Source organism: Lonchura striata, chromosome 2, assembly GCF_050655825.1.
Source record: "Lonchura striata isolate lonStrDom1 chromosome 2, ASM5065582v1, whole genome shotgun sequence".
NCBI lineage: Eukaryota > Metazoa > Chordata > Aves > Passeriformes > Estrildidae > Lonchura > Lonchura striata.
Window position 1 is genome coordinate 9,045,286 of NC_140704.1, and position 24,712 is coordinate 9,069,997.

The following is a 24,712-nucleotide window of genomic DNA, read 5'->3' on the forward strand; positions in this document are numbered from 1 at the left end:
GACATTTCCAGCCCTGCAAAGGGAGCCACGCTGGTTCACCAGGCTGAGGAGAAATGCTTTTGTGTAAATTAAGTTTGACACCTTCACACTCAGTAAAACTTTTGACAAATGTTTGTGAGAAGATTCTGAGCTCAAGGAGGAGGTGGAGTAGCTCTGTTGGATGCTGCACTTTGAGCTGCTACAGAATTGTAGTTACATAGCTCAAACCGCAGCAGTTTTGATACTTGTTTTTATAATTTTTCAAATATTTTTACCATTATATACTGAGCCCACTGACAAATAGTCGCTTAAGCATTCCTTCGTAAAGTTTTCACTGCCATTACAGAATTACAGGAGATGAGGGCACATGTTCATGGTACATCCACTTCACCAAGTGGGCACTCCAGTGTGCATTCCATCCTTCTGGGACGTGGAGCGCTCCAGCTTCTCTGCCTTTATGGAAAGTTCTTAAATACTGGTCCCCCCTTCTTTTGCTTTGCCCCAGAGATTGTGGTTGTTCCTGTCCTTGGTGCTTCATCCCACGGATCTCAAGGTGTGTGAGAAGAGGAGAAGGTGGGATGGTGCCACTGCAGCCACACAGGATGGGAGCAGCCCTCACTCTGGGCTTGGGCAACGCTGGGGTGACATTCCTGGGAGATAGGTGGCCTTCCTGGGAAGTACATGGCATTCCTGGGAAATTCCAGGAGGCACTAATGTCACTCTTCAACCTCTCCTTCTCTTTCCAAAACTCACAAAGCTCTCTTGGTAAAATCTTGCCTGCTCCCACTGGATCTCTGCAGAAGGAGCGTATAAACTGATGATACTGTTTCCAGGCACAAAAGAGAATTGTAAGTATTGTTAGTGTTGGGTGGTAGTCGTGTTCCTGGTTTGGTGTTTGGGGTTTTTTCAGTTGAGAAAAATCTTCATTTCTGTGCTCTCTTTATTGCTTGTTTGCGTCACAAGTTCAGTTTTAGAAGCATACATGGAACAATTAATTTTTGTCTGTTTAAATACCTGCATGTATATATGTGTGTATATATGTGTGCATACATTTGCATTTTAAACATTTTGTTATTGGCAGGATTTGAAAAATTAGTTGTTTTTCTAAATTGTGGTGGGTTTTAAGGCATAGATCTTGACTATGGGTGGGAAAGGAAGAATGTTTGGAAACTTTGAGATGGATTGGAGATGCCAAACAACAAAAGTTGGTGCAGGGTTGGGAGTCATGTCTCCTCTAAGGCAAATTGTACAGGTTTCACAATTAAATATAGTATTAAGTCAAAAATACCATTGAATGTCAACTTGAAACACTATTTTTTTTTAAATTCAGGCTATGGAACAGCAGCTAACAACTTAGTGTGCCTGTCATTGGGAACTGGGTTTTGTGATGAAGGTTCATGAAATACTTTGAAACCTACTGAGCCTCAGAAAGATGTGCTGTTACTGTGAGCATGTGATGCTTTCAGGGTTATTTAAAAGATGATGGTCTCTGGAGCTCTGTAAATCAGGGATGTGTGCTCACACTGCAGATGGGCTTTGCTTGCTGTAGTCCTCATATTACAGGGATAGATGGATGAGGAATAAATTGCATGTTGAGGGGGTATAATTATAGAGAGCAGGTATCTCTTCTTTTTCTTGTATTTAATACATGGAACCCTTAGTGTCAGAGCCGTTGTGTCATATTTAAGCCTCAGAGTAGAAGGGAGAATATTTTTCAAATTATTAACCTGAAAAGATGAGGCCTTGCAAACTGACTGTGGACAGTGCAATATGAAACGTGGAGCTTGCACTTACTGTCTCGTGTCTGTGATATTTCAACAGCACTAATAGCCATTTGATGAAAGTATAAACTTAGTGATTTTGTGCTTTTGCCAAATTACTATGGAAGTGTTGACAAAACAGCTGGGGAAGTCATTCATCACATTTTTCTGAAGTCACTCATGAGATTCTTTTCTTTTTAAATTTAACTGCATGGATTTTTCTTCATGGATCTTTTTTTCTTTTACGGTAATCTGGGGTTGGTGTGCATTAAGGTTTTGAAGACTGGTTTAAAGCTCATAATCAATGGAAAAATATGTAACATCTGTACAATCTGCAAATTAGGGCTTGCTCAGAACTGTTCTGAAGTTGCTCCTTTAGTGAGGGCCACTAATGGGAATATAAGATGACGTCTTGATACTTCATTAGTTTTTAAGAGTTATAAAGATCTGTTGCAAAAGTAGAAGAGCACTTTTCCTCTGCTTTTGCTGTTTGAAGAGCTTTTTAATTAGAAGCCAATTTTGCTTGACCTGGTGGTGGAAACTCCTAGAAGGGGAAGACAAGAAGCGAATTTTGTCTTTGAGGGTGGTGAAGGAGCTGTTTCATCTGGAACTGGGAGGTCCTGGAGAACAAGTGTGAGAGATGGGAAGGTCCACAGGGCTCTGCTTGGGCACAGGGGCAGAGGAAATACTGGTGGGAGGAACCTCTTGTCTAGGTACATGATAGAGGACCTGGCAGGGCTGCATGTAGTTGCACTGTGGAATTTTTATTTCTTTGTTTTCCTCTAGTAATGAGTATTAAGTTTCACTATATGTGATGGTTCCTTTTTTTCTCATCTTTTTTTTTTTTTTTTTCCTCAGTGGGATTTTGGTTTGCACTTCAAATACAATTTCAAAGTGAAACTTGGGCTGTGAGGCTTCCTTATGATAGAGATGAAACCCATGGGGATTTCTGTCTGAGGTCAAAATATAGCTGATATGAAAAAACCCTGTTTGTTTCAGGACAATTTGAGTTGGAAGGGATCTTAAAGTTCAGCCAGTTCTGATCCCCTGCCATGGTCAGGGACACCTTCCACTAGACCAGGCTGCTCAGAGCCCTGTCCATCCTGGCCTTGATCACTTCCAGGGATGGGGCATCCACAGCTTCTCTGGGCAACCTGTGCTAGGGCCTCACCATCCCCTCAGTAAAGATTTCTTCCAAATATCTAATTTAAACCTGCCCCCTTTCAGGTTTAAAGCCATTCCCCCATGTCCTATTATCTGCCCTTGTAAGTATCAAACCAAATCAAATAATTTGATGTCAGCGATACAATTTCTGGAGGAAGAGTAACCATGTAAGAGACAGAGAGAGGTGCAGTGTTCTGAGCTCCATCTCAGCCATGAGTTAAGAGTAGAAGCCCCTAGTACAGGTTGTTAAAGGGGTCTGGTCACTTCAGTGTAGTACTGTGCAATGACACTTGCAGGAAACTGGGGTAGACCTCTGACATGACCCTGAAGAGTGTAGAAAATATAATACTTTAAGTAATCATGATTGCTGTTTAAAAATCAGGTTCACTTGGTCAAGCTTGAAATCTTGCTAATTTGTATTTATATATGTCAAGCTGTGAAGCTTACTCCTCATTCTTTGCTTCCTTTCAAAATTCATGCAGAAATGAATAAAAGTCCCCTGCTTGATAAAGTCTTTTAAAATTAATAAAATTCCCTTTGAGCATGCAAATTGGGTCATCTCTCTGCTTGCTGGAAATGTGAGGATTCATCTTACCTCCTGCCATTTGCATTTCCAACATCCCAGATCTTTAAGATGAGAGCAACTGGCATTATCCACACATGCCCTGGTGTGCTTTAACAGAAGAAAATAGCTGCAGAAACCTGGGTGTGCCCAGCCTGTGCCTTCTCTCTTGCATCAGAAACAATGTAGGACCAATTCATTGGGCTTTAAAAGGTTCTGATGAGGAAGTTTTGGCAGGGAGGAGGTAACTCCAGGCTCTCCCAGCAGCTCCCTCCCTTTAAGCCAGGCTCCAGAGCTCGACCTGGTCCAACAGGAGTGGCTGTAGCCATTGATCCCTGATAGCCACTATGGGGAACAGCATGATCACATTTCCTTTCAAAGCAGCACCATTGTTGGTGTATGCTGAAAACTCACTTTATTTTACCAGTTTGTTGCAGACTGGGGAATCTCTGTGGTGAAATGTGCCTTGAGTAGGTTGTGATGTGCTGGGAATGCAGGATTCGTGTTGGTACATGCTGAGCTGAATGCAAGATATAATGGGGTTCTTGGGTGTGGATGGGGGTGGTAGGTAAATCCAACCTAAAAAAAAAGAAAAATCAAAAGTTTGAACTTTCCAAGGGAGCTGCTGCAGGGCAGGGTGGGTGAGTGAACCCAGCAGGGGCTTTCCCTGCTCTGGTCTGTGCCACAGGAGTACTGCTGGGCAGGAACAGTGTGAGCTGGCACTGGAGCTGATGAATACGAGGGCAAAAATAAAGGAGCAAGTCCATTGCCAGCTTTTAAAGCCAGAAGAGCAGAGGGTTGCTGTGAGCATGGAGCAGAAAGCATTGAGCCCTGCCCTTTCCCGGACACTGGAGGTGCTGCAGCCAAGCCTCTCCCAGCACAGAAATAGCACTCCATCAGCCTGTCCCTTTTCCCAAATCCCACACCCTTGTTTTTCCATCACTTCCCAGGACTTTGCCACTACCTCCCCTGCCATCTCCTGCCACTTCTAGATTTTTGTTCCCCCCTTGCAGAAAATGCCTGGCTTGCATGGCAGGTGAGATAGTAGTGCTGGTCCTGGCTTGGGAAAGGCCAGCCCAAATCCCCTAATTATAAACTTAATATGAGTTTTTGGGTTGAAGCAGGGAGACATGACCCACATCCAAGTGCAGTGCCATCAGTGCCGAGAGAGCTGAGCTGTCAGAGCCAGTGCAGGATGTGAGACAGGGAGAGGAGGGGTGGGACACTGAGAGCAGGTTTCTGCAGGGCATGGATTGGGAGCTTCTGGCATCTTCAGTTTCTACCCAGCTGAGCACTCCAGGCACCACTGTGAATAAATATTTCCTTGAATTCTGCAGGTCAGGAGTCTCAGACATCAGGAAACTTGAATCACCTTGTGTTCTCTGTAACACTGAGTGCATTTGCTCTGGAAGCAAAATAATTGCCAATAATTGGTGAAAGACACTGATCTGTTGTGAGCTGACTCAAAACCTCGTTGTTTGTCCTGTGCTTTGGCTGATAAACGTCACTGTTGAAATAAACTCCCTCTACAGTTTACAAAAGCGATGGTGCAGATGGGACAGCTGCTCCAGCATTCCCTGGATAGTTTCTGAGTGATTTCAGCTCTTTCAGCTTTCAAAACTCTGTGCATCTTTTTAATCAGAGGATTTTAAAATGGCTGCTTTTTCTTGTAAGCATCACATCAAATAGCAAGAGAGAGATTTTTAAGGACTGTCACTGTCAAACTCAGAGATGTTTTCCAAAGAGGGCTCGATGCAAATTTTGGTTTCTGTCGAGTCTGACAAACCCAGGAGAGCACAGGCTGAAAAGAGGGTTTTATAACTCCTGCTAAGCGTCACAGTGTTAGTGTTTCCTGGCATTTAGAAACAAGTTTAAGAACAATTAATCAGAAGAACTTGCTCAACATAGCCTCTAGTAATGGTGAGGGAGTATTTTCTTGGCTGAGCATGTTGTCTACAGTTTCAGGAGAGGTGAGGGGTGTGTGTGTTCACGTGGTTTTGGAAAATACCCTGTGCTGGGTGTTCTGTAATGAGCATCCATCATTTCCAACAGGAATTAAGAAAACTGATGATTTGGCAACTTTATGATAACAACTTTCAAGGTGTGGTCTCCTAAATTAGACAATTTCTGTGTTTTAGTAGAGTCACCTGGCCTCCTGCTGTCTTTTCTGTGCTATTATACATTAGATATGAAGCTTTCCTGAGAAGAAACAAAAGATCCAGTTATCTCCAGGATTTTTTTCAGCCCAGGGTAATCCAGGCCTGTAGACAGATCTGTTAGATGAGTTCTCAGATTGAACTGGTTGCTGTAAAGCCTAAGATTTCCCAGCAACTGGTGGACTTCAGTCTAGGAAGAACCCTGGTAGCTTCTGCTAAGGTAAATATTAATACCAGAGTTGCTGGTATTAACAATGAAAAAGTTAATTGGTAGAAAAATCTTATCAACACGTTGCAAAGATCACAGTGCAATCGACTTCAGAGAAATGTGTTTAAATGGGGATCTTTTTTCTTTCACTTTTGGTTGCTCCTTCCATTGCGGTTCAGCTCTGCACAGCAGCAGTGGATGTAGTTGAGTGATCAGAAACTCCAGCATCCTCTGTAAGCACAGTGTAAATTCCAAACCCTTGTAATAGGAGGGGGGAAAAAGTTCAAGAAAAGTTCCCCCTCCCCAGCTTTCTGCACTCTGCGATGTCAGCATGCATGAGGAACAGCTCAGGTGAACCTCAGGCTGTCTGAAGCAGCAATAGGATGCCTTGCTCTGAGTTGATGATGCCTTGCTCTGAGTTTACACCGCCACTTAACTTTAGAGTCTTGAAGTATTAGAAAGACACTTCGCAGGCATCCTTCAAGGCAGATTTGAATGGAGGAGGCTTCCCGCAAGCCCACTGTGAATGCCTGGGGGCAGCAGCTTCGCCCGGAGCTCTTGTGTCCTTACGCACAGCCCGATGCCCCTCGCCAGCTGCATCTCCTGATGCTGCTGAGGGACCAGGTGCTTGTGGCCTCAGGGAAGTGTTCCTTTGGACCCAGCAAACTGGTGCACCTGCTTTTTATTTCCTAATACAGGGAAAACCCCGATTCGAGGTGCATTTCTGTGGTGAGGTGTGTCAGAACACAGCGGGCAGCAGCAGGGCTGCCGTGCGGGAAGCGAGCAGTGAATGCAAATCAGCAGCTCCGTCTCCTCAGGATGTTTACCCTGGTTTGTTCGCCACAGTTCTGTCATTACTGCCTGGCCATTAATTACTGCTGATTCCTGCTAGGATTTCAGTTCAATTCCGGGACATACATGGATATTACTTAAACGTACTTCGATAATAGTGGTAACCCGTGCGGGGGTGCTTTGGCGTGAAGCGCTCCGAGACTTACCTGTCCCAGCTCACCTGGAAATCCCTGCCGCTGTTTTCAGTCCTGTGCTCGGGATGTCCCGCTGCGACACCGCGACAGCAGACATTGCCCTCTGCTGGCTCCGGCATTCCCATCGCCTCCTCCTTGCTGCCACGGGTTCTTTCCCGGCCCTTCTCCCGTGCAGCAGAAGGCAGCTTTGAACACAGCTTTTTAGGATGCTGCAGCTCCTGTTTGGTTTTTTCTTCCCTGGAAGCTCCTGTTCATTTCGGAGAGCCTGCTGCAGCACAAACCCAAATCTTAATCATTGTTTTTAAATGTTACTGGTAGCGCCAAATCTGTAATTTTCGGAACTGACCCGTAGAAATGTAACTTCTCAAAACTGGTTTTGCAAGTGAAATAACTGCTAGGTTCTTAATGATTATTTGCATCAGTAGAATAAGATCTTTTGCTTAACACCGTAAGCTGGATGCTGATTCCAGCTGTCCTCAACAATTTCCCCCTTCCCTGCCCCAGCTGGGGCGGCTGCACGATGAGCTGGCTGCAGGCTCTGGGCCAGGTTAAAAATAAGCTGGCAAAAAGAGTTATTTTTAACCTGGGTCAGTCCCTGCTTGGGTCACGGCACGGCTGCCCAGCTCTCACGTGGGTGTGGAGGCACAGAGAACAGCAAAAAGGAGATGCTGGGGGAACTGAGGGCTGTTTAAACCCTGAGCATTCCTGGAAGGTGCTCCCTGGGTGGATATTCCTGCTCAGAACTTGGGCATTCCCACCCAGCCCCCATCCCCAATACCTGCTGTCTTCCTAAAAGCCATTTCCAGGATAAACATCACTGCTGACAAAGCTCTAGCAGAATTTAAGCACTTTTTGGTGGTGATGTCCTTTGTGGCTGACTTCTCCCAGAGTAAATTCTATTCAAGTTTTCTATTTGCAGTGGTACAGTCTGGCTCTAATGTTTCAAATACGTAGAACAGGAGAGAATAGTTGATGCAAATCACACTTTAGCTTTGCTGTGCCAGGTGTGCTAAAGGTGGATGATCAGAGGAAGATCTGACAGCTCATGCCATGCATAGCACTGCAGTAGATTCAGTATTTAAATCACAGCTGACGTGATGTTACACCATTTAACTAATTTCTGGTGCCATCCTGCTCTCCCATAACTCATAAGGGGGAAAAAGTTTGAGCAATTTTTTTGAGTCTACTTGTTGAACTAAAATTTGCCTTTGCTTTGGGGATATGGAAGAGTGAAGGACTCTGTTAGGTGATGGATTTAATCCTCTCAAATTCTTTAAGAGAGCTTATACGAAAGATGGAGACAGACCTTTTAGTAGGGCCTGTAGTGACAGGACAAGGGGTAATGATTTTAAACTGAAGGAGGCTTGACTTAGATACAGTGATGAAATGTTTACAGTGAGGGTCATGAAATGCCAGCACAGGTTACCCAGGGAGTTGGTAGGTGTCTCATCCCTGGGAACATTCAAGGTCAGGTTGGATGGGGCCCTGAGACACCCTGATCAGGGAAGATGTCCCTGTTTATTACAGGAGGGTTGGATCAGACGAGCTTTAAAGGCTCCTTCCAGCTGGAGTGTTCTGTGATTGCAAAGGTGGGCTGGTTTCCTGAGCCCAGTACTGAGGAGCTGTGTGAGTGTGCCTGGTTGGGATGTCTCTGTAATGCAAACACACCTAGAGCCTCAAGGATTGCCTCAGCATGTTTTCCATTCCTGCATCTATTTGCAAATATAAATTTTAGATGTACATTAAGCAAGACTTTGCACATGAAAAAGAAATCCATGCAATTTGTGTTTCCATGGGAGAGGAGGGATCTCCTATTTGTGACACACTGTAATTTGTTAGGAAGTGAACCTTCTTGACTAGTTTTTGTATGTGCAGCTGATACAAACAGGTTCCATGTACTTTTTTTCCCTTAGTCTTGGCATTTTATAGGCTTCCCTTCATAGGTAACATCAGCCTGATACCTTCTTCAGTGCTGTTTGTATGGTGTGTAAAATCCTGTAGCTTCTTATGAGTAATGATGGCAGTTCTGCATCTGGCCTTTCCTGAGCTTTTCCTTCCCCCCTGCCTCTCGTAGCTGAAGCCCTGGTGCCATCCTGGCAGCCCTCTCCTTCTGCAAGGAGAACCATCCACCCAGGGTTTTACCTGGCGTGATGCAGGCAGGCAGAGGCTAAATGCAGAAATCCTTGTCTTGCCATCACTCGAGTTTCTGTGGTGTCTGCTTGTTCCTTTGCAAGTGTGGGGGACTCCAGGAGCATTGAGGTGGGGATGGGCTCCTCGGGAAGGAGCATCCTCTGCTGACACCTGAGCACAGCCCGTGGGGTGCTCAGGATCCTCCTCTGCCGCGGGCCTCGGTGCCTCACTGTGCTGTGGAATGACTTTCTAAACACACCTTGCCTCCTTTTCCTCATGCCCTCAGAAGCATTTCCCTGTGTACAATTACAAGGTAAAGACAAAGCAGCCCGTTGTGTTTGGAAGTGGTGATGTGGGGCACACACAAAGTGGGGATTCCTGCTCTGTCCTGTCTTGCGTACGTGGTACCTTTTTCATCTTCAAAGCATTTTCCAGCCATGAACTAAGAGCATTAGCTGAGAGCACACACCCCTCCCTGAGCAGCTGATGCCGGGCACATCCCAGGAAAAACTTGCAGAATATGACACACCACTTTTGATGAAAATAAAATGATGCCATATTTCATCAGCTCTATTAGCAGTACTTAAGTAATTGAACTAACGAAACTTTAAAAAGCCTTTAAGAGATGAATCTGGTACACACCTTTGTTCCAAGTCTTCCCTCCTGCCCCCCTTATTTTCCCTGTTGAACATCTTTTGTTGACTTTTTGGCATCTGTTTGTTTTCCAATGTGTGGTTTTCCTGAGTTTTGTGTGTGTTATGGTAGCTGATTTCTCTGCTTTGCAGCAGTGGTACTGTTGCAGTTTCTGCAGCAAAGGGAAGTGTCATCTGTAAAACAGCATGAGTATGACAGGAGTATCTCATCTTTCATACCAGTTTTTGCAAACATTGGGTTTTATTTCCATTGTGTGCATTGGCCTGTGCTGTGTGTGCCTGCCTTGCCTCTGGGCTGCGTATACCTCTCACAACTCCAACATGTTTTCTTGTCTTCAGGTGTTCCATCACACATCTCTGTCATCCTTCCAGCTGTGATGTCAAACATCTGGCCCCTCTGAACCCATGCTGGCTTAATGCTTGTCCCATCACCCCTGTAGCCAGCTTGTGTATTTATCTCTCCTTTCCCTTTATCTTTTCCTTGAGCAGGACAGTCCAGATGATGTGGGATTTGACCACATGCTCTGCACAGGACAGAAATCCTGTCCAGGGCCATGTGCTCAGCTCCCTCACCCTGCCTTTTGGGGAAAAGGGTACAGTGGCACCTGAGTCGTCATATCTAGTGGACTTTTTTGGGTGCAGTGACCGACCACTGATGGAGCTTTCTGCTCCTGACACTCCCCAATCTGCAGGTACACAGGACTGTCCATGACCAACCACAGCCAAGGCATGAGCTTTGTGACCCCTAACACCCAGCCCATTTCTGAGGGCTTTTTTCCAGACTAAACTGATGCACTGCGGGTGCAGCTGACCTTTCTCGCCTTTGTTGCTTTTTGCAGGGGAGGCAGATGAGGAAGCCTTTGCCGAGGAGTGCAGACGGAGAGGACAACACGCGCTGCCCTCCCAGCCCAGCAACCTCCGCCTGCTGAAGCCTCACAAGCCTGGCACCTCCCCTCGCTTTGCCTGCTACCACAATGGTGATGAGGTGGAAGAACAGGACAGGAGCCGGGTTCTGAGCAGCTTCGAGACCCCTATTTATTTATCAGGTGTGCACAAGCATGTTGGTGAGAAACGTGCAGAGAAGGACCCATCACATAGTCAAAAGCCAAACCCAAAAAGCCAATCAAGAAGTTGGTGCTGTGTGTTGACTTAATGCTAGTTCCCTGGTAGATAATAAATAGCAGCTCTTTGCCTTCATCCTGCTTTAGCTCTGATCTTCCATTTAGCCTAGATTCACTAATGCCCTGGGATATTTAAGGATCCAGGGCAAATACTGCTGTGCTGCTGAAGTGCCTGTGCTCTTTGTTGTTAAAAGTGAAGGCATTTTAGAGGTTAATTCATCACAATACTTTGCACATTCATTTACTTAAATTGTGCTTGGCTTCCTTGTCCAAGGAGAAGTTCAGCAAGTTGATACTATTTCTGGAAGCTGCAGTTTTAGGCAACTAAATCCTAATAGAGGATGCTGAGAACGTTCAAGCAAATGTGACAACGTGGCAATTGTCCGGGTTATTTTTGAAGTAATTAGTCCTTTGATATATTTCCAGTCTGTAATTTTTTGGCAATGTAGTCCAGAGGCTATCTTGGACAATGAAGTCCTCATAAGTACTTGATTTAATTGGAACCTGTGGTGAGATATATCTAGGACTGTGAGGACAGGTTTTTCTGATATGTGAAAGAAGCTTTTCTACTTGGATGCCCAAAGCAAGGACCCTTCTCAGTAGTGTTAAGTGCTGGGAAGTGTGAGCCTAGGAGGCTTCTCAAAGTAAACACAGCACATGAAAAATATGCACTGTATCCCAAACCAGGTGCTCACGTACTCCCAGTGCTATACCAACTTCCAATGTGTTTATGAGCCTTTAAACCTAACAATGTCTTTTGTATGGAAGACCTGAAGATATGATAGATGACCCATTGACAAAATAGAATAATTTAGATTAATGTCCTCCTGATAAGTTGTTGTTTGTGTTTTTAAAGATGACCAAGTTGAAACTTTTCTTTTTAAAACAAAAAAAAGGCAAAAAGTTACAGAGGCCTAAATGACACCTCTGGGCTGATTTTCTGAAGCCTCCCACGCAAGGGCTACAGGTTTGGTGTCCTGTGTCTGTGGCTGGCAAAACAAAACCTTGGCTCTGCCTTTGGACACACTAGGGTGTCTGCAATCACCATATTTTGCAATGGATTCCAAGGAGCAGCTGAGTTTGAAAAGCACCATGCAATTTTTGGAGCAATTTTAAAGATTGCTTAAGACTTTTTGCTGTGAATTTATTTATGCTCCAAGACGCACAAGTTTGCAATTAAAATTAATTTCTAGAAGTATTAGTGCAATCACAAAATGCTCTCTTCTACCAGTAGATTGTGAGTTGCCAAAAAAACTCAGGGTGAAAACTTGATTGCAGTAAGACTAAGATTTTACTGTTGCTTTAAATATTTTGCCTGCTGTTCCTCTGATGGACAGGGCTGCTGAAGGACTGGTCGAGTCAGTCATAAAAACCTACGTGAGTGTCTTAATCCTTCCCTGGGGAGTGTGTGCACGAGTCCTGGCCAGTTATGCCATTCCCCTTCATGGGTGTTCACCTCTTGCCCAGCAAGCAGCTTCACCAGCACAGCTCTGTAGTTACAGAGACCACTCTACTCGCTTGGCTTCTCATCCATCACTGCCGTGCTTCCACGGGCCGGCGTCAGGAGAGAATGGCATCATTTCTGCCTTGCTCCAAAGCCCTCTCAAGTCACTGGGAAACAGCTGAGTTCAATGGCCTCAAACCAGGTGCAGTTCCACCTTGAATCAGATGTTTTTGCCACCACCAGCGTGGGGTTCCTGGCAGCAGGACCACACAGCAGTTTTAGATGTTGTCCCAGTTGCAGCATCTCAAGCAAACCCTCAGTCATTAATGATTCACCTGCAGGGAAGTGTTTTTATTTTCCCAGCTCTAAGAATGGGACTGAATTTTGATTTGTATGTCTGTAGGAAATTTAAATGAAGGAGAAGGGGATAGGTTTCATCTTGACTATGTGGTGGGAATCCCTCTGGAAGTGGCATAATTCTAGGGCCCAAGAGGAAAGGCTGGCCAACTCCTTTATGCTGGCAATATCCAGAGGTGAGATGAATCCTCTCCTTAGTCAGGATTGCCAGTTATCACAGTGGGTATTTAAGAAAAAAATTGTGAGTTTAATTTAATTCTTCATCTACCATGGGCACTTTGTGTTTTAGTAGAAATTGCCCTGGAAACTGTTCTCGGTTTCATAATGGCCTTTTAGAATAAAACTTCACCTCTCGTGCTCTGAAGTTGCTGCATGTATCAAACAGTTCTCTAGCTCCAAAAAGGAATTTTTGAAATAAGAATTCAGATACTGCAAGTGATGTGCTCCCTGATAGTGTGATACACAGCTGGCTGGGGGGATCTGAGCCATGTCAAAAGTGCTAATGCCAGCAGAGACCTGGGGATGGCAGCTGGTAATGCCAGAGGTAGTGGTAACTACCCCTTAAAAACTACTGCTTTGGATTTGAGAGTTTTGACCTTTATCCAACAAGAATGATTGAAATGTTTAATTGTTAAAATAGACAAAAAAAATGTTACAAATTTCATTATTTGGAAGATAATATTGCAAGGTTTGCTCTTCCTTTTCAAAGAAATAGCTTGCATTAACCTACAACTCACAACATTAATAATTCATTTTTTTGCTGCATTTTCATCTGCTGGCACCTGTGAAGAGGAAACCACTCTAAAAGAAGTAGCTTAACTAATCTTGATCCTTTCCTGGCATGGTTTCCTCTGCTGGAAAGTTGAGCTGTTTGTAGTTCATTTCATCTTTAATTCAGTCTCCGTTCTTTTTACCAATGTGCAGTTTCCTGAATTACACTTTACTAACTAGTAACAGTGATGTGCTTTGTTATCCAAACTAATTACTTTATAATTCCATCACAAACTTTGTTTTGGGCATTTAATGGAAATAGAAAGGAAAGCAAAGCCACTGATTTTTGTGGAAGTCTAATACATGAGGAATGCTGGAGGTGCAGAGGTGGAGTTTGCCCTCACTTTGCTCCACATCCCCTTGCTGTAACTGTGCAAGTGGGATGGGGTAACAGCTGTACCTGTATAGGGCAGGGGCTGGGAAGGTTGGCTGGTGGGTTTGGAGGCTGGCTGGTGGGTTTGGAGGCTGGCTGGTTGCCCCCAGGCTTAGCCCAGAGCAGCTCTCAAGCATGGTATTTTGGCTGCTGGTATTAAATCATCCTGTTACCCATCAAAGATAGCTGGGTTGTGTGTGGAAGGGCTTCCATGGCTGCACAGCCTTGCAAGCTTTTGCTTGCCACCTGGGAGTAAAACCTTGGAAATCTATTCAGTGCTTGTGTTACAGTAGGAAAACAGATGATATCTGGCTTGGTTTGTTCTTGTGGCAATTCTAAGCAGAATTGGTAAAGACCATGACATGGTGAACAAGCATGAAGGAAGGCCCCTGCAAGTTGCTAAAGCTTCTCAGTCCCCTAAAAGATCAAAGTTGGGATTACATCACCAGATTGGCCAGTGAAACTGGAGAACTCACCCCTTGGATTTAACAGTGTGGATAATTGAATAGTGGAACAGCATACCTAGACAGGGTGGGATGTTTTGTCACCCCAGGTCTTGACTAAAGGCTCCCTCTCCATGATGCTCCGTGGCACAGGAGGAGGAGGAGGAGCAGGCAGGAGCTGGGGATGAGGACAGGGAATTAGTAGGTCAGGTTGTGCTGTGTGCTGGGCAGTGGCTCAGGCTGAGGGGAGGGGATGTGAAAGTGTAAAGTTGTAATTGCAAATTGAGTCACACATGAAATTATACTCAAGCTGTGATCTGGTATGTGTTTTTACAACGGCATATGTGAGTATGGTCAGTCTAAAATAACTGAGGGTGGCTGCAACTCAGAAGTGAGCCAGCTGCCTTTAAAATGGCAGTTTATTGTTTTGACTAGAGAGAGATTTCTAGGAGCAGAAAATTAGAAAGAGCACTACAGAACCCAGCTTGAAATTGCCTCACTGCCCTTTTAAAGCTCTGTGGGTGCTGGGGCCATGGCTCCTTCCATGCTTTGAAGGAAGGCCACAATCTTAGCAAAAAGTTGGTAGATCTTGCAGAACATTTTCTCTGAGACTTGAGCAGAAAATATGAATCCCTCCCACCCCCAACCTCAATGTTTCTCTCTGAAAGTGGAAGGAGGCTGCTCCAAAGTCTTCACCTTAGCAGATCTTCTGTAAAAATCGTGCCATGGCCTTTGTTGCTCGCTGATGTGGGTCAAGCAGCAGCAATGCTGTGTGTTAATTGTCAGCTATGACCGAACACCTTGTTTCCTTCTGCTGACTCCTACGCTGCTCTGTGCTGGCAGAAGGAAGGTGGAGCAGACCTGTGGCCTCTCTGCATCCTGGTAGAGCAGGCAGATGTCAGGCAGGGCAGGAAAAAGCAGGATAGCAGAAATGCATTGGGTAGGAGTGCCTTCCCCAGGACATTGTGCCTTGGGATCGGCCGCCCGACGTGCACACCTCCCTTGCAGTTGCCACCCAAGAATGTGATGAGTTTCACGGGCAGTGACTGAACAAACTCGTGACTTTGGGAGGTGCAGATGGCAGGGAAGTAGAAAGCCAGAAGGAAAGTCAATCTGGGACACAGCAGAGGAGCTTCCCAGTTTGTTTTGGTCCTTGCTGAGTGATGGGTGAAGCAGTTGCACCTAAGTGTTTCTGGAAGTTGTTTTCAGCCTTCAGTAGCTTCACGAAAGCTGGAACAGCTTCTGAATGTGCTCCTTGTGGCTTTTCTAGAAGTAGAAAAGAAGGGGATGACGTGGAAGGAGTTGGTTAGCTGATGCTGGTTGTTTTAGACAAGAATTATCCAAGCAGTAAAGCAGGTGTAATTCCAAATGGTGTGGATCCCTGCTTCACCCATCTCTGCTCCTGGCAGCTGACAAAAGCAAGAAATACCAACTTAGGGAGATTTCTATCTGCATTTGAGTGAATCTGTTTTCCAGACGTCACAGCTTGGAGAAGCTCTTGGCAACCTGTTCTCTCTCTGCCCTGTGAGGCATTTCTAGATTTGGGGTGGCTAAAGATTGCTGCTAAGGGTGCAAATCTGAACAGCCTCCTCCAAGGCCAGCACTGTTTGGCTGAAGTGCAGCACTAAGGGAAGTTTCTATGGACACTTTGGGACGCTGGCAACTCGCCAGGACACAGGCTCACTGCAGAGTGATCAGTCATTGGGCTGCTGCTTTCTAATTCAGATTTTGTTGTCTCATGACTTTGGGGCTAGTCTTGTAACCAAGGCAGCTAAATATGCTTTTAATTAGCGCTGGTTGAAGTGTTGGAGTGAAATAGATACCGAAGGGTTACTTCTTCAGTGTGCAATCTTTATTTATGTTAGGAGCTGCTTCACTCGTTTGGATCAGGTTTTTGGCTGTTATCACCCAGCATCACTGGAGCAACAGACTGGCAAAGTTTGACCTATCCTTTCTTCTTAGGTGGAGATAGAAAAGGAAACGGCAGACAGTGAAATTATTTATCACAGCAGGCTCAAAACAGAAAGGACCTGGCCATTTTCTCTTGAGGAATACTCTGTGTTTGTGTGTTATCTCCTGCTTTGGGCAATCTCTTTCTGTGTGTCAGTGATAACGCTTGAAAGATTTCCACTTTTCAGCCTTATCATACCAGAAGCTGGTAGGAGACAATGTTGTCAAATGCCTAAATATCTTCATACTGTAATATTTTAACATTTGAGTTGTTTCATTTATAAGACAATAAATTATGTGGCATTCACTTCAAGTCATAATTTACATTGACTCAGTATTTTTAAGAAACAGTTGCTAGAATTGCTTTCAAAATCTCAAGCATTTGAAGAAAATGGGAAAAAAAAAGTATTATGATATAAAATAACAGCATCAAATGCTATCATGCCTGGATGTGGAAACCTTTTAGAAACACTGACACTGTTTTGAGAACGAGAAATTAAAAAAATTATGAAGCTAATACCTGCTAGGGCTTAATGATCCTTTCCCAAACATGTGCTATTGTTTCATAGTTATTACAAGAGCTAGTTCTGATCAGCTGATATGATGCTGTTTTTCCTTCCAGTAAAGGAAGGAATCCTTTGAATAACACCTCCCAGATGACTGATTCTCAGGAGTCAGCACATCTCTTCCGCCTCCCTTGACCTCTGTGAGAAAGCAGGGAGATGCTTGAGCCCTTCAGGGATGGGTGTCTTACTCAGTGAATTGAATGCAAAAGGATCCTATTTTTGGTGACCAAGGGGCTGACGTGGAAGAAAACTTCCTGGATGGAGTTCTTAGTGAGGAGATGTTCACACCGTGAACAGGGACAGGAGTTCAGCTCAGGGGGTGACAGAGTGCAGGGGAAAACCCAGTGTCATCTGCAATTCTGCTAAGCACCGCCAGTTTCTCTCTTCCTTAAACAAGAACACTGGTTTCCACTCTAACTTTGTGCAGGCTGATTGCTCATGGCAGAATTTCTAAATAAATATCCTGCCTCTTGACTCAGGTAATTACAAAAGATGAAGTCATGCTGTGGGTACAGCACAGGAGCTAGAGTGATAACCTAGAACAGTTTTCCGTTGTACAATGAGTGTATTTCCTCTAAACTTTTGATAATGTCTCAAATGGTTTTAGCCAAAAGACTTACCTTGTGGTTCTCCCCAAGTCTTAAGCTTAAACTGAAGGACTTCAGCTGTGCTGTGGGCACATCTCTAACTATGCTTGGGAGGAGCTCTGGTGAGGAGCAAACTGCAGCCACAGCGTGGCATTGTTCTCCCCCAGCCTCCCACAACTTCCTTTTCCCATCTTAATTTTGCTGTTGATAAATTGATGGAGAACCAGGTGCACTGGTGAAACTGTTTCCCTGGGGCCATCTCTGCCTGCCTGCTGACAGGACAGAGGAAAAAAAAGAGATTTTTCATAGAGGCAGAGCTGTGCCTTTCCACAGAGCCATTCCTCTGACTCCCAGCCCTGCCCCTCAGTTGGATCGCAAGGGCTGCTCTGCTCTGTGCTGGTCCTGGTCACTGGACTGTGCTGATTTCCAGTGACAGCACCACTGAGCTGAAAGATCCCTCCAGCTGTCTCAAAACATCACAGAATGATTGTCTGAGGGAAATGTTTACTGGCTCTCAGTTTAGATTTCTGAGTGCACCTGGGTGGATGTGGTGGTTCACACAGTTCACTGCCCGTGCAAGCGTGCCAGCAAGTTGGGTTTTACTGCAGGTTTGGAGGAAAAGGTGTGATGAGCAACAACTGTTTTACACACATCCCTGTGGGGGTAATAAACCATTGGAATGATGATCACATGGCTGGAAGCTTGTGCCTACTGAACCTGTAGCAAATAATTGTTGCTTGAACTCAATGCTTTCATGCACCATTGGGGCTGCAGTCGAATATAACCTGTGGTGCATAGTTAAGCATGAGCAGGCTGATGACCAGCATATAAAATATATATTGGTAAACACTGAGCACCTTCTCATTTACTCAGGATTCTTGGCATTCCCTAGTCTTAAAATGGAAATGCAAATATCATGGTAATTCTGACTACCCTGAGCAGGAAATGCCAGTACTTAAATTGCTCCTGCTGCATAAGTCTTATTTATTGCTTCCTTTTTGAAAATTATTCTGGTTTTGCATGTGCTCTAATTTTGAAGCTTTTCCTGAATGGCTTTGAAGTATTTTGAAAGTTCTCCAGATCTTTTAAAACTTCAAAGATTGGTAGTATTTTCTTTCTATCCTATGTAAGGGATATAGTAGAATGGGGGATATAGTGGAAATGGCAATTTAAAATAAAAAACAAACAACACATTAGGAAGCCAGACCTTTTCTTTAATATTATTTAAACCATTCAGAGAACATATGCTTTTGCTAGAGAGAAAAGTCTGTGAATGCTGTGAAAAGTGTTTTACAAGCCATGTTTCCTCAGGATACAAAGAAGGCAGCAAGAGGAGGAAGCAGAAGCAGAGAGAGGAACTGAAGAAGAAGAAGTCAACCAAAGCGAGTTACTAAAATGGACTTCTCTGCTATGCCAATACCTTTAAAACAATGACTACAACTTCATGTTACCTTCGAGCACACCTCTTTTTTGTGTATATTTTTTGATTGTTCACACTGCTACCAAGGAAGTGACTCATGTTTAAAACTGTACTAAAATTGCACTATGTTATTCCTTTTAGTTTCACGGAGTGGCTTTCTTGCCCGTTCAGGTTAGGGAATTCAGGCAGGTCGTGGTTAGACGTGTGTTGTGTTTGAAGATTGGAAAGCGTTACAGAATTCCTTACCTCTTCCTTCCCTGGGACTAAGGCAACTCTAGTCTAGTGTTTGTTATTTGTCTTGTAGGATATAAAAGGCAAATGCCTCCTTGTTTGGTCACTGGCATCAAATCAGGCCTGTTGAAAGAAGAGTCCTGTTCACTCATGTTGGGAGTGGGACTGAGACGAGCTCTTATAGGGTAATTTATGCAAGATTAATAAGTGACTTTTATGGTTGGGTTTTTGTGGTTTTTTTTTTTTTTTTTTTTTTCCCCCAGGCTGGGCAGTTCTGTCCCTATTAAAATGTTCCCTCATATTAAATTGTATCTTGAAGTTATATCTTCTGATTTTAAGAAATGTAGTGTAATGATGGTCTCCTGTAAGCACTCCTACTGATTTCTTTAGGCTTAGTTGACTCCTGATGAATCATTTAGTGAAATCATTCCTTATTTTAAAAGTTTATTTTCAGAACCTAGAGACAAATGATCCAAGTGCTACTTTAAAACTGCTCTTTGTTTCTCCTGAGTAGGTTTTAGATAACAAACATTTTTTCAGCATCCGTTTTAGATTTCATCAACTTGTTTCTGCAAAGAACTTATACCTTTATGTATGAAAGCATTTTGCATTGGTTTTATTGTAGGACTGTTTTTTTTAGCTTGAAAAGCTGTCTTAGATTTAAAAGAAATACATATTTCCTGCCAAGATGACTTCCTTGCTTCCCATACTTGTCTCGTGTGCATGCCACATTGCTTCTCTTAACCTTTTAGTGTGTACAGAGCCCCTTCGTTGCCTTAAGCATTTACCTGCATGTTTCTTGTCATGTTTCTTGTCTCCTTTTTTTTTAACCTCCAGGTAGGAGTTAGCAGCTTATGGTTTTGTTTTGTTTCTTTTGTCTTCCTCTTGCCAATATGTTGTTGATGTAACAGCCTTAAACCTGGCAATATTGAAAGTCCACAGTTTCTGGAGAAACTCGCTCATCCTAACGTCTCAAAGATGCAGGAATGCACATAATGGTGTAAGAGAGGAGCTAAACAGAAAAGCCAAGTCTGCATTCTAGCATGGTTTGATATAACAAATTCTGGTGTCTCTGGTATCTGAATGGTTTAGCTTCAATTACCCAATGTAACCCTCTGCAGGCACCATATAACACACAATAACCATCTGTGAACTCTCTTAGGGTCTGTAAATTACGGTTAAATCAAATAAGGACTGAGTACCGGTTTTCTGTCACTTAAGTACCACTTTTTTTTTTGTGCAGTGTTACTAATATTTAAAAATAAAGAAAATCTGCCTTTATACTTTGTCCTCTTGCACTGTGCTGTAGACTGGCATCAGTTGTCTGGTTCATTTCCATTAAAGTGCAGGCTGTAAGCGCAGGGGGGGAGTCCTCATTCACACAATGCCCACAAGCATTCCAGGTAATTCCTTTTGTTAAATCCATGAGCAAGTCAATATAGACCCTGTGTCAGATGGCTGATACTGGAAAATGAGGGTTCTTTCTGGCTGGAAACATCACTATGAGGAGAGCTTGCACATTTGCCATGCAAGGAATATTCATCCTGGATAATGCACAACATTGAACTGCATTCTGGTTGGGTTGCTTTCCATATTCTAGGAGAAATGTCCCCCATAAATATGTTAAAGCTGTTACTGCTCATTATTTGCTGGGGACATGGCGCATGCTTTGGGAAAGCAGCAGAGGTGGAGGAAGGGAGAGGTGACACCAGCACAGGGCTGGTCTCCCCAGGGCTGTCCCTGTGCTGTGAGCAGCCTCACGTAATGGGACAGAATGGCTCCAGATCAAGAATGTGCCTTGAAGAGGTAGAGCAGACAGGGATTTGGTACATAAATATTTCCTTGACTCAATCCCTGTATTAGGCTTGATGTAGAACATTAATTAGGCGACCTGCATGCAGGCTCTAAATTAGTGAGGAAAAGCCTGTCTCAACAAAGGCATCCTCACCCCACTGGAAAGGAGCTGCTGTGCTTGCAGGTGGCCTCCTACACCCACTGGGAGAAACTCCTGGGAAACAGAGTCCCCAGAGGAGGGAGCCACGGGCATTATCTCTCCCATAACTGCCTAGAATCTGTCTGAGCTTGCCTGGAAATTAAGAGATGTAGGGCCATGGCCATTGAGCCTTGTTCCTTCTTTCTCAGCCCAATTATTTCTGGATTTTAGCTGAAGGGGAACCAAGTGTAGTGTGGCTGTAGCACTGTGTTCATGTGGCTGTGCTGCTTCCAGGACATTCTGGAGCTGGTGCTGTGTCTGTAGGAGCAGGAACATGGTTCTGCATCCCAGTGCATCCATCTGCCACAGGTGAAGGCTGCCTGATGATGTGGGTACTTAAATATGTGTTAGGGTAGGAAAAAAATGCAGGTGGGTGTGAGACACCGCAGCTGATAACAGATGATGCTGGCCCAAGAATGGCTGTGAATAAAGATATTGTGAAAGTTGGGAAATGATTCCTGCCCATCCCACAAACTTCTATGGAAGAGCTGAGAACAGAAACAGAGCTAGTTTAAATAGGGGGCCTGATGTGATGTATAAAATGTATTGCAAAATGATTCTTTATGGAGCAGATACCTAGGCTCCAAGACCTGAAATGTATCCTATGAGAAAATAAATTTACTAGGGTAGGTAACAGTTGAGTAAGAGGAAGGATACACTGAGAGGTATCTCTTAAAAAGACAACAGTGGAAAAACCCCAGTTTTGAGATAGAGGGGACACAATTGCAAACAAACACAAGGCTGACAGATAAATGCTCCTGCTTCTCACTTGGAAGCTGCCACTATGAAAACGGTTTAAATTCAGTTGTTTTTCCACACCTTACAGAGATGTGCACAGTCTACTCTTTGAAACAAGATTTGGCAAGACTTTGACCTAAAATAAATGACCTCAGAGTGTGTAGGTGTTACAACGATAAAAAAGTATTTTTCATTTTTTTGCCCAATCCCTACTCCGTGCTGGTGCCACCTTCATGAGCAGCTTGCAGACCTGTACATCCTGCTCCTAGAGGTAACACAAAACTCTGTTTCCTTCTGTCAGCTTGGCTGCCTTTACAGACTTCCCTTTTCCCCAAATGTCAAACTATTTCATAAGCCTTTGTATGTATTTCTTGCAGTAACACACTGAAAAGATGATGAGTCAAATATCTAGAAAATGTGTAGCAATCATCAGGTAAGCACTAAGGTGCCTGTTTTCCCAACCACATCTGAAATGTGTGACTTGTACCCCCTTGTTCTTCAGGAATGTTCCCCACCATGTGCCACCAAACTGGTGTCTATCAAGTGATGGGATTAGCTTGTTACTATATCAAATGACATTGTTTTATTCTACCTGCAAAGAATTCTATTAACTTCCATTTTTTTTCCCTTTTGTTTTGTGTGCTAGTTGCACAGGATTCCCTGGATGCACAGGTTAGTCCTTCCTGCATTTCAGATCCTGGTTATCTTATACAGTTTTCTTTTATGTCCAAGCTGAGCTCACATTTTAGGGCTCTCTCATGTTCCTTGCCCAGGGAGCACCTTGCTGCCCTGTAACTCACACATTGATGGGAGGATGGGGGTGACATATTTGTCCATGATTAGTGATATTTAATTCTCTTCTTTCCAAGGGAGAAGCTGGTCTTAAGAGACTTTTTATCACTCTTTGCAATACTTTTCTCATTGCTACCTGTTGCAGTAAAAACTCCAGGCAAGGCAACTTTCCTCCCCATTGATGGGAATTAAAAGAGGGCACTTACAGCCACATACAGATCTCACTAAACATTCATATTTGGAGCTTTTATAGATTGACCTGCCCTGTGTTAGCACACTTTGTCTCTTCACAAGCTCTCCTAGCCCAAAAGGATTAGGTGGGGTATTAGGAAGTGTCAGATTTGTTATGGTGCCCTCTTAGCCACCAGCTGTTAGCTCCTGACAGTGAGTGAAGCACTTACAAAGTGGCTGAGCTGACGTGAGATGACATTTCCAAGCATGGGGTAGGTTCTGCTCTCATCATGACAAGAAGAGACTGACCATGTCATTTGGCATATCTTGAACTACAGTTTCAAGTATCCCAGACTTGAGATAGGCAGGATCCTGCCTCTTCCTGAAGGCCTCATGTCACTGCAAAACCAGCACAAAAAGTAAGAAGTGAGTGTGAGAGGGAGATTAAAACACTTGTGCTGATAATGAGTCTGAATGCTTTGATTTCAGGGAAATACCTCAGTATCTGCCTGGAAGCGATCACGGATTTTCTAGGATGTCTTCAAGGAGGGAATGGGACCTCACTGTGCTGGCTGGATGTCTGATTGCATCTCTTCGGTGTCTCTTTCCATTGGCACACACATGCACCTTTCTAGTGAAACAGCAGATGTCATTTTTTCCATCCCTTGTTTGGGAAGTGCTTATCCTTTGGTCAATGCTGAGCAATTTGTTTGTTCTTTAGGCTGCTGGTGGTTGAAATTTAATGAAGTCTTCTATGGCAGGTGGGGTTTTTTTTACATTATTTCAGTGTTAGAGATTGCAGCTGGGAAAATTTCCTTTACCTTAAAAAACAAAACTTACTTCCAGGCTTTTGAGATGAAAGCTGAGATGGCAAAATCAGATGGATCACACCAAAGATTTTATGCATGTACACCCCTTGAATGTAATGGGGTTAAACCTATAAAATATGTGTTTCTGCTTGATTTTTCGAGTTCAGACGTGTGTCATTTTTGGACAGTTTAATGTGTTTAGATGAGCAGTGCTATTGCATATTGCTAGGTCAGACCAGGAGATGATTTGCAGCCTCTGTAGCAGACTGCACACTCAGAGCTAAGGAAGGGAAGGAGCACTGAGGACACGTTTTGGAGCACTAAAAAAAACACTTCCCACAGTACCTGGAAGGGACATTGACACAGGTGGGTGGCTCGATGCTGGCAGCAGACACAAGCTACAACCTGCCATGCTGCTGGAGCTGTGACAACACGGGTTTCGCTGCGGGACGCCGGGAGGAGGTTCCTGCACTGGAGCCTTCCCGGGGCTGTGAGTCACGCTCTGTGCCCATGAAAAGGATTTGTCAGCTGCCTGGCCCACTGTCCTGGCTCTGATAGTGACTAATGGTGGCTGCCATGGGAAAGCACAGGAACAGGCTAAGCGTGCTACACCTCACCAAGATGTTTTCCCAGCTGTGGCTCTTTGGGGCTCAGAGGCTCCTGGATCCAGAAATGGCCTTTTTGTTACCCAGTATTTTTTTCCCCATTGACTTGTTGACCTAGAAAGCTGCTCAATTCTCATTGTCCTATGACAAGGCATTCCTCGTGTGACTCCACTGGGTAATGAGATAGGTGCTGTGTTTTAAAACTCTCTCCTACATCTTCCTTTGGCTTCCTCCCCTCCTCCATCCCAGCAGGGGAAGAGACACTGCCCACCTCATCCTCACTCACCTTTTCCATGCCACTTATGATTTTACACTCATGCCAGCCTTTGGTTAACTCTTTTATGGCTCAAGAGGTTCAGCACATTGAGCCATTCCTTGCAGAAAGCATTTCCTACCTTTGATCACCCTCTCAGAATGGGGAAAGATGGTTAAAGAGTGGCTCAGCTCCATAAATCATGCTGACCATCTGGACAAACATGACTAGCATGCTATCAGCTTGCTAATACTCCAGTGACAGGAAGAGAAGTGGGCCATGCACAGCCTGGGATGCAGGAAGGGCAGAGCTGGGCCCTGGCTCTGCTGCCCTCAGTCTCACCAGGCTCTCACAGAGGGTGCAAACACATGAGCTCATGGCAGTGATGGTATCTCCAGAGCACGGTCCCACACACCTTCCCTCCCCCTCAGCTGAAATCACATCATGGGACATTCCCTGGCAGCATTTGGGATGTGCTGCTCCTGGCCCA

General features: G+C 44.4%; 1 protein-coding gene across 13 annotated transcripts in view; it reads left to right on the plus strand.

Moving 5' to 3' along the window:
* Positions 1 to 20,142, plus strand: part of DNAJB6 (DnaJ heat shock protein family (Hsp40) member B6) — a 58,020-nt gene extending 37,878 nt beyond the window's left edge. For 9 of the 13 annotated variants that reach the window (XM_085572951.1, XM_021526545.3, XM_021526546.3 and 6 more), the window contains one exon: positions 10,438 to 12,884. In XM_085572951.1, the coding sequence (XP_085429077.1) occupies positions 10,438 to 10,751 (314 nt within the window). In that variant the 3' untranslated portion in view covers positions 10,752 to 12,884. Of the gene's footprint in view, positions 1 to 736; positions 12,885 to 18,521 lie in introns of those variants that run through there. The other 4 variants (XM_085572953.1, XM_021526549.3, XM_085572955.1 and 1 more) reach the window with 3 other exon arrangements.
* The last annotated feature ends 4,570 nt before the right edge of the window (positions 20,143 to 24,712 follow it).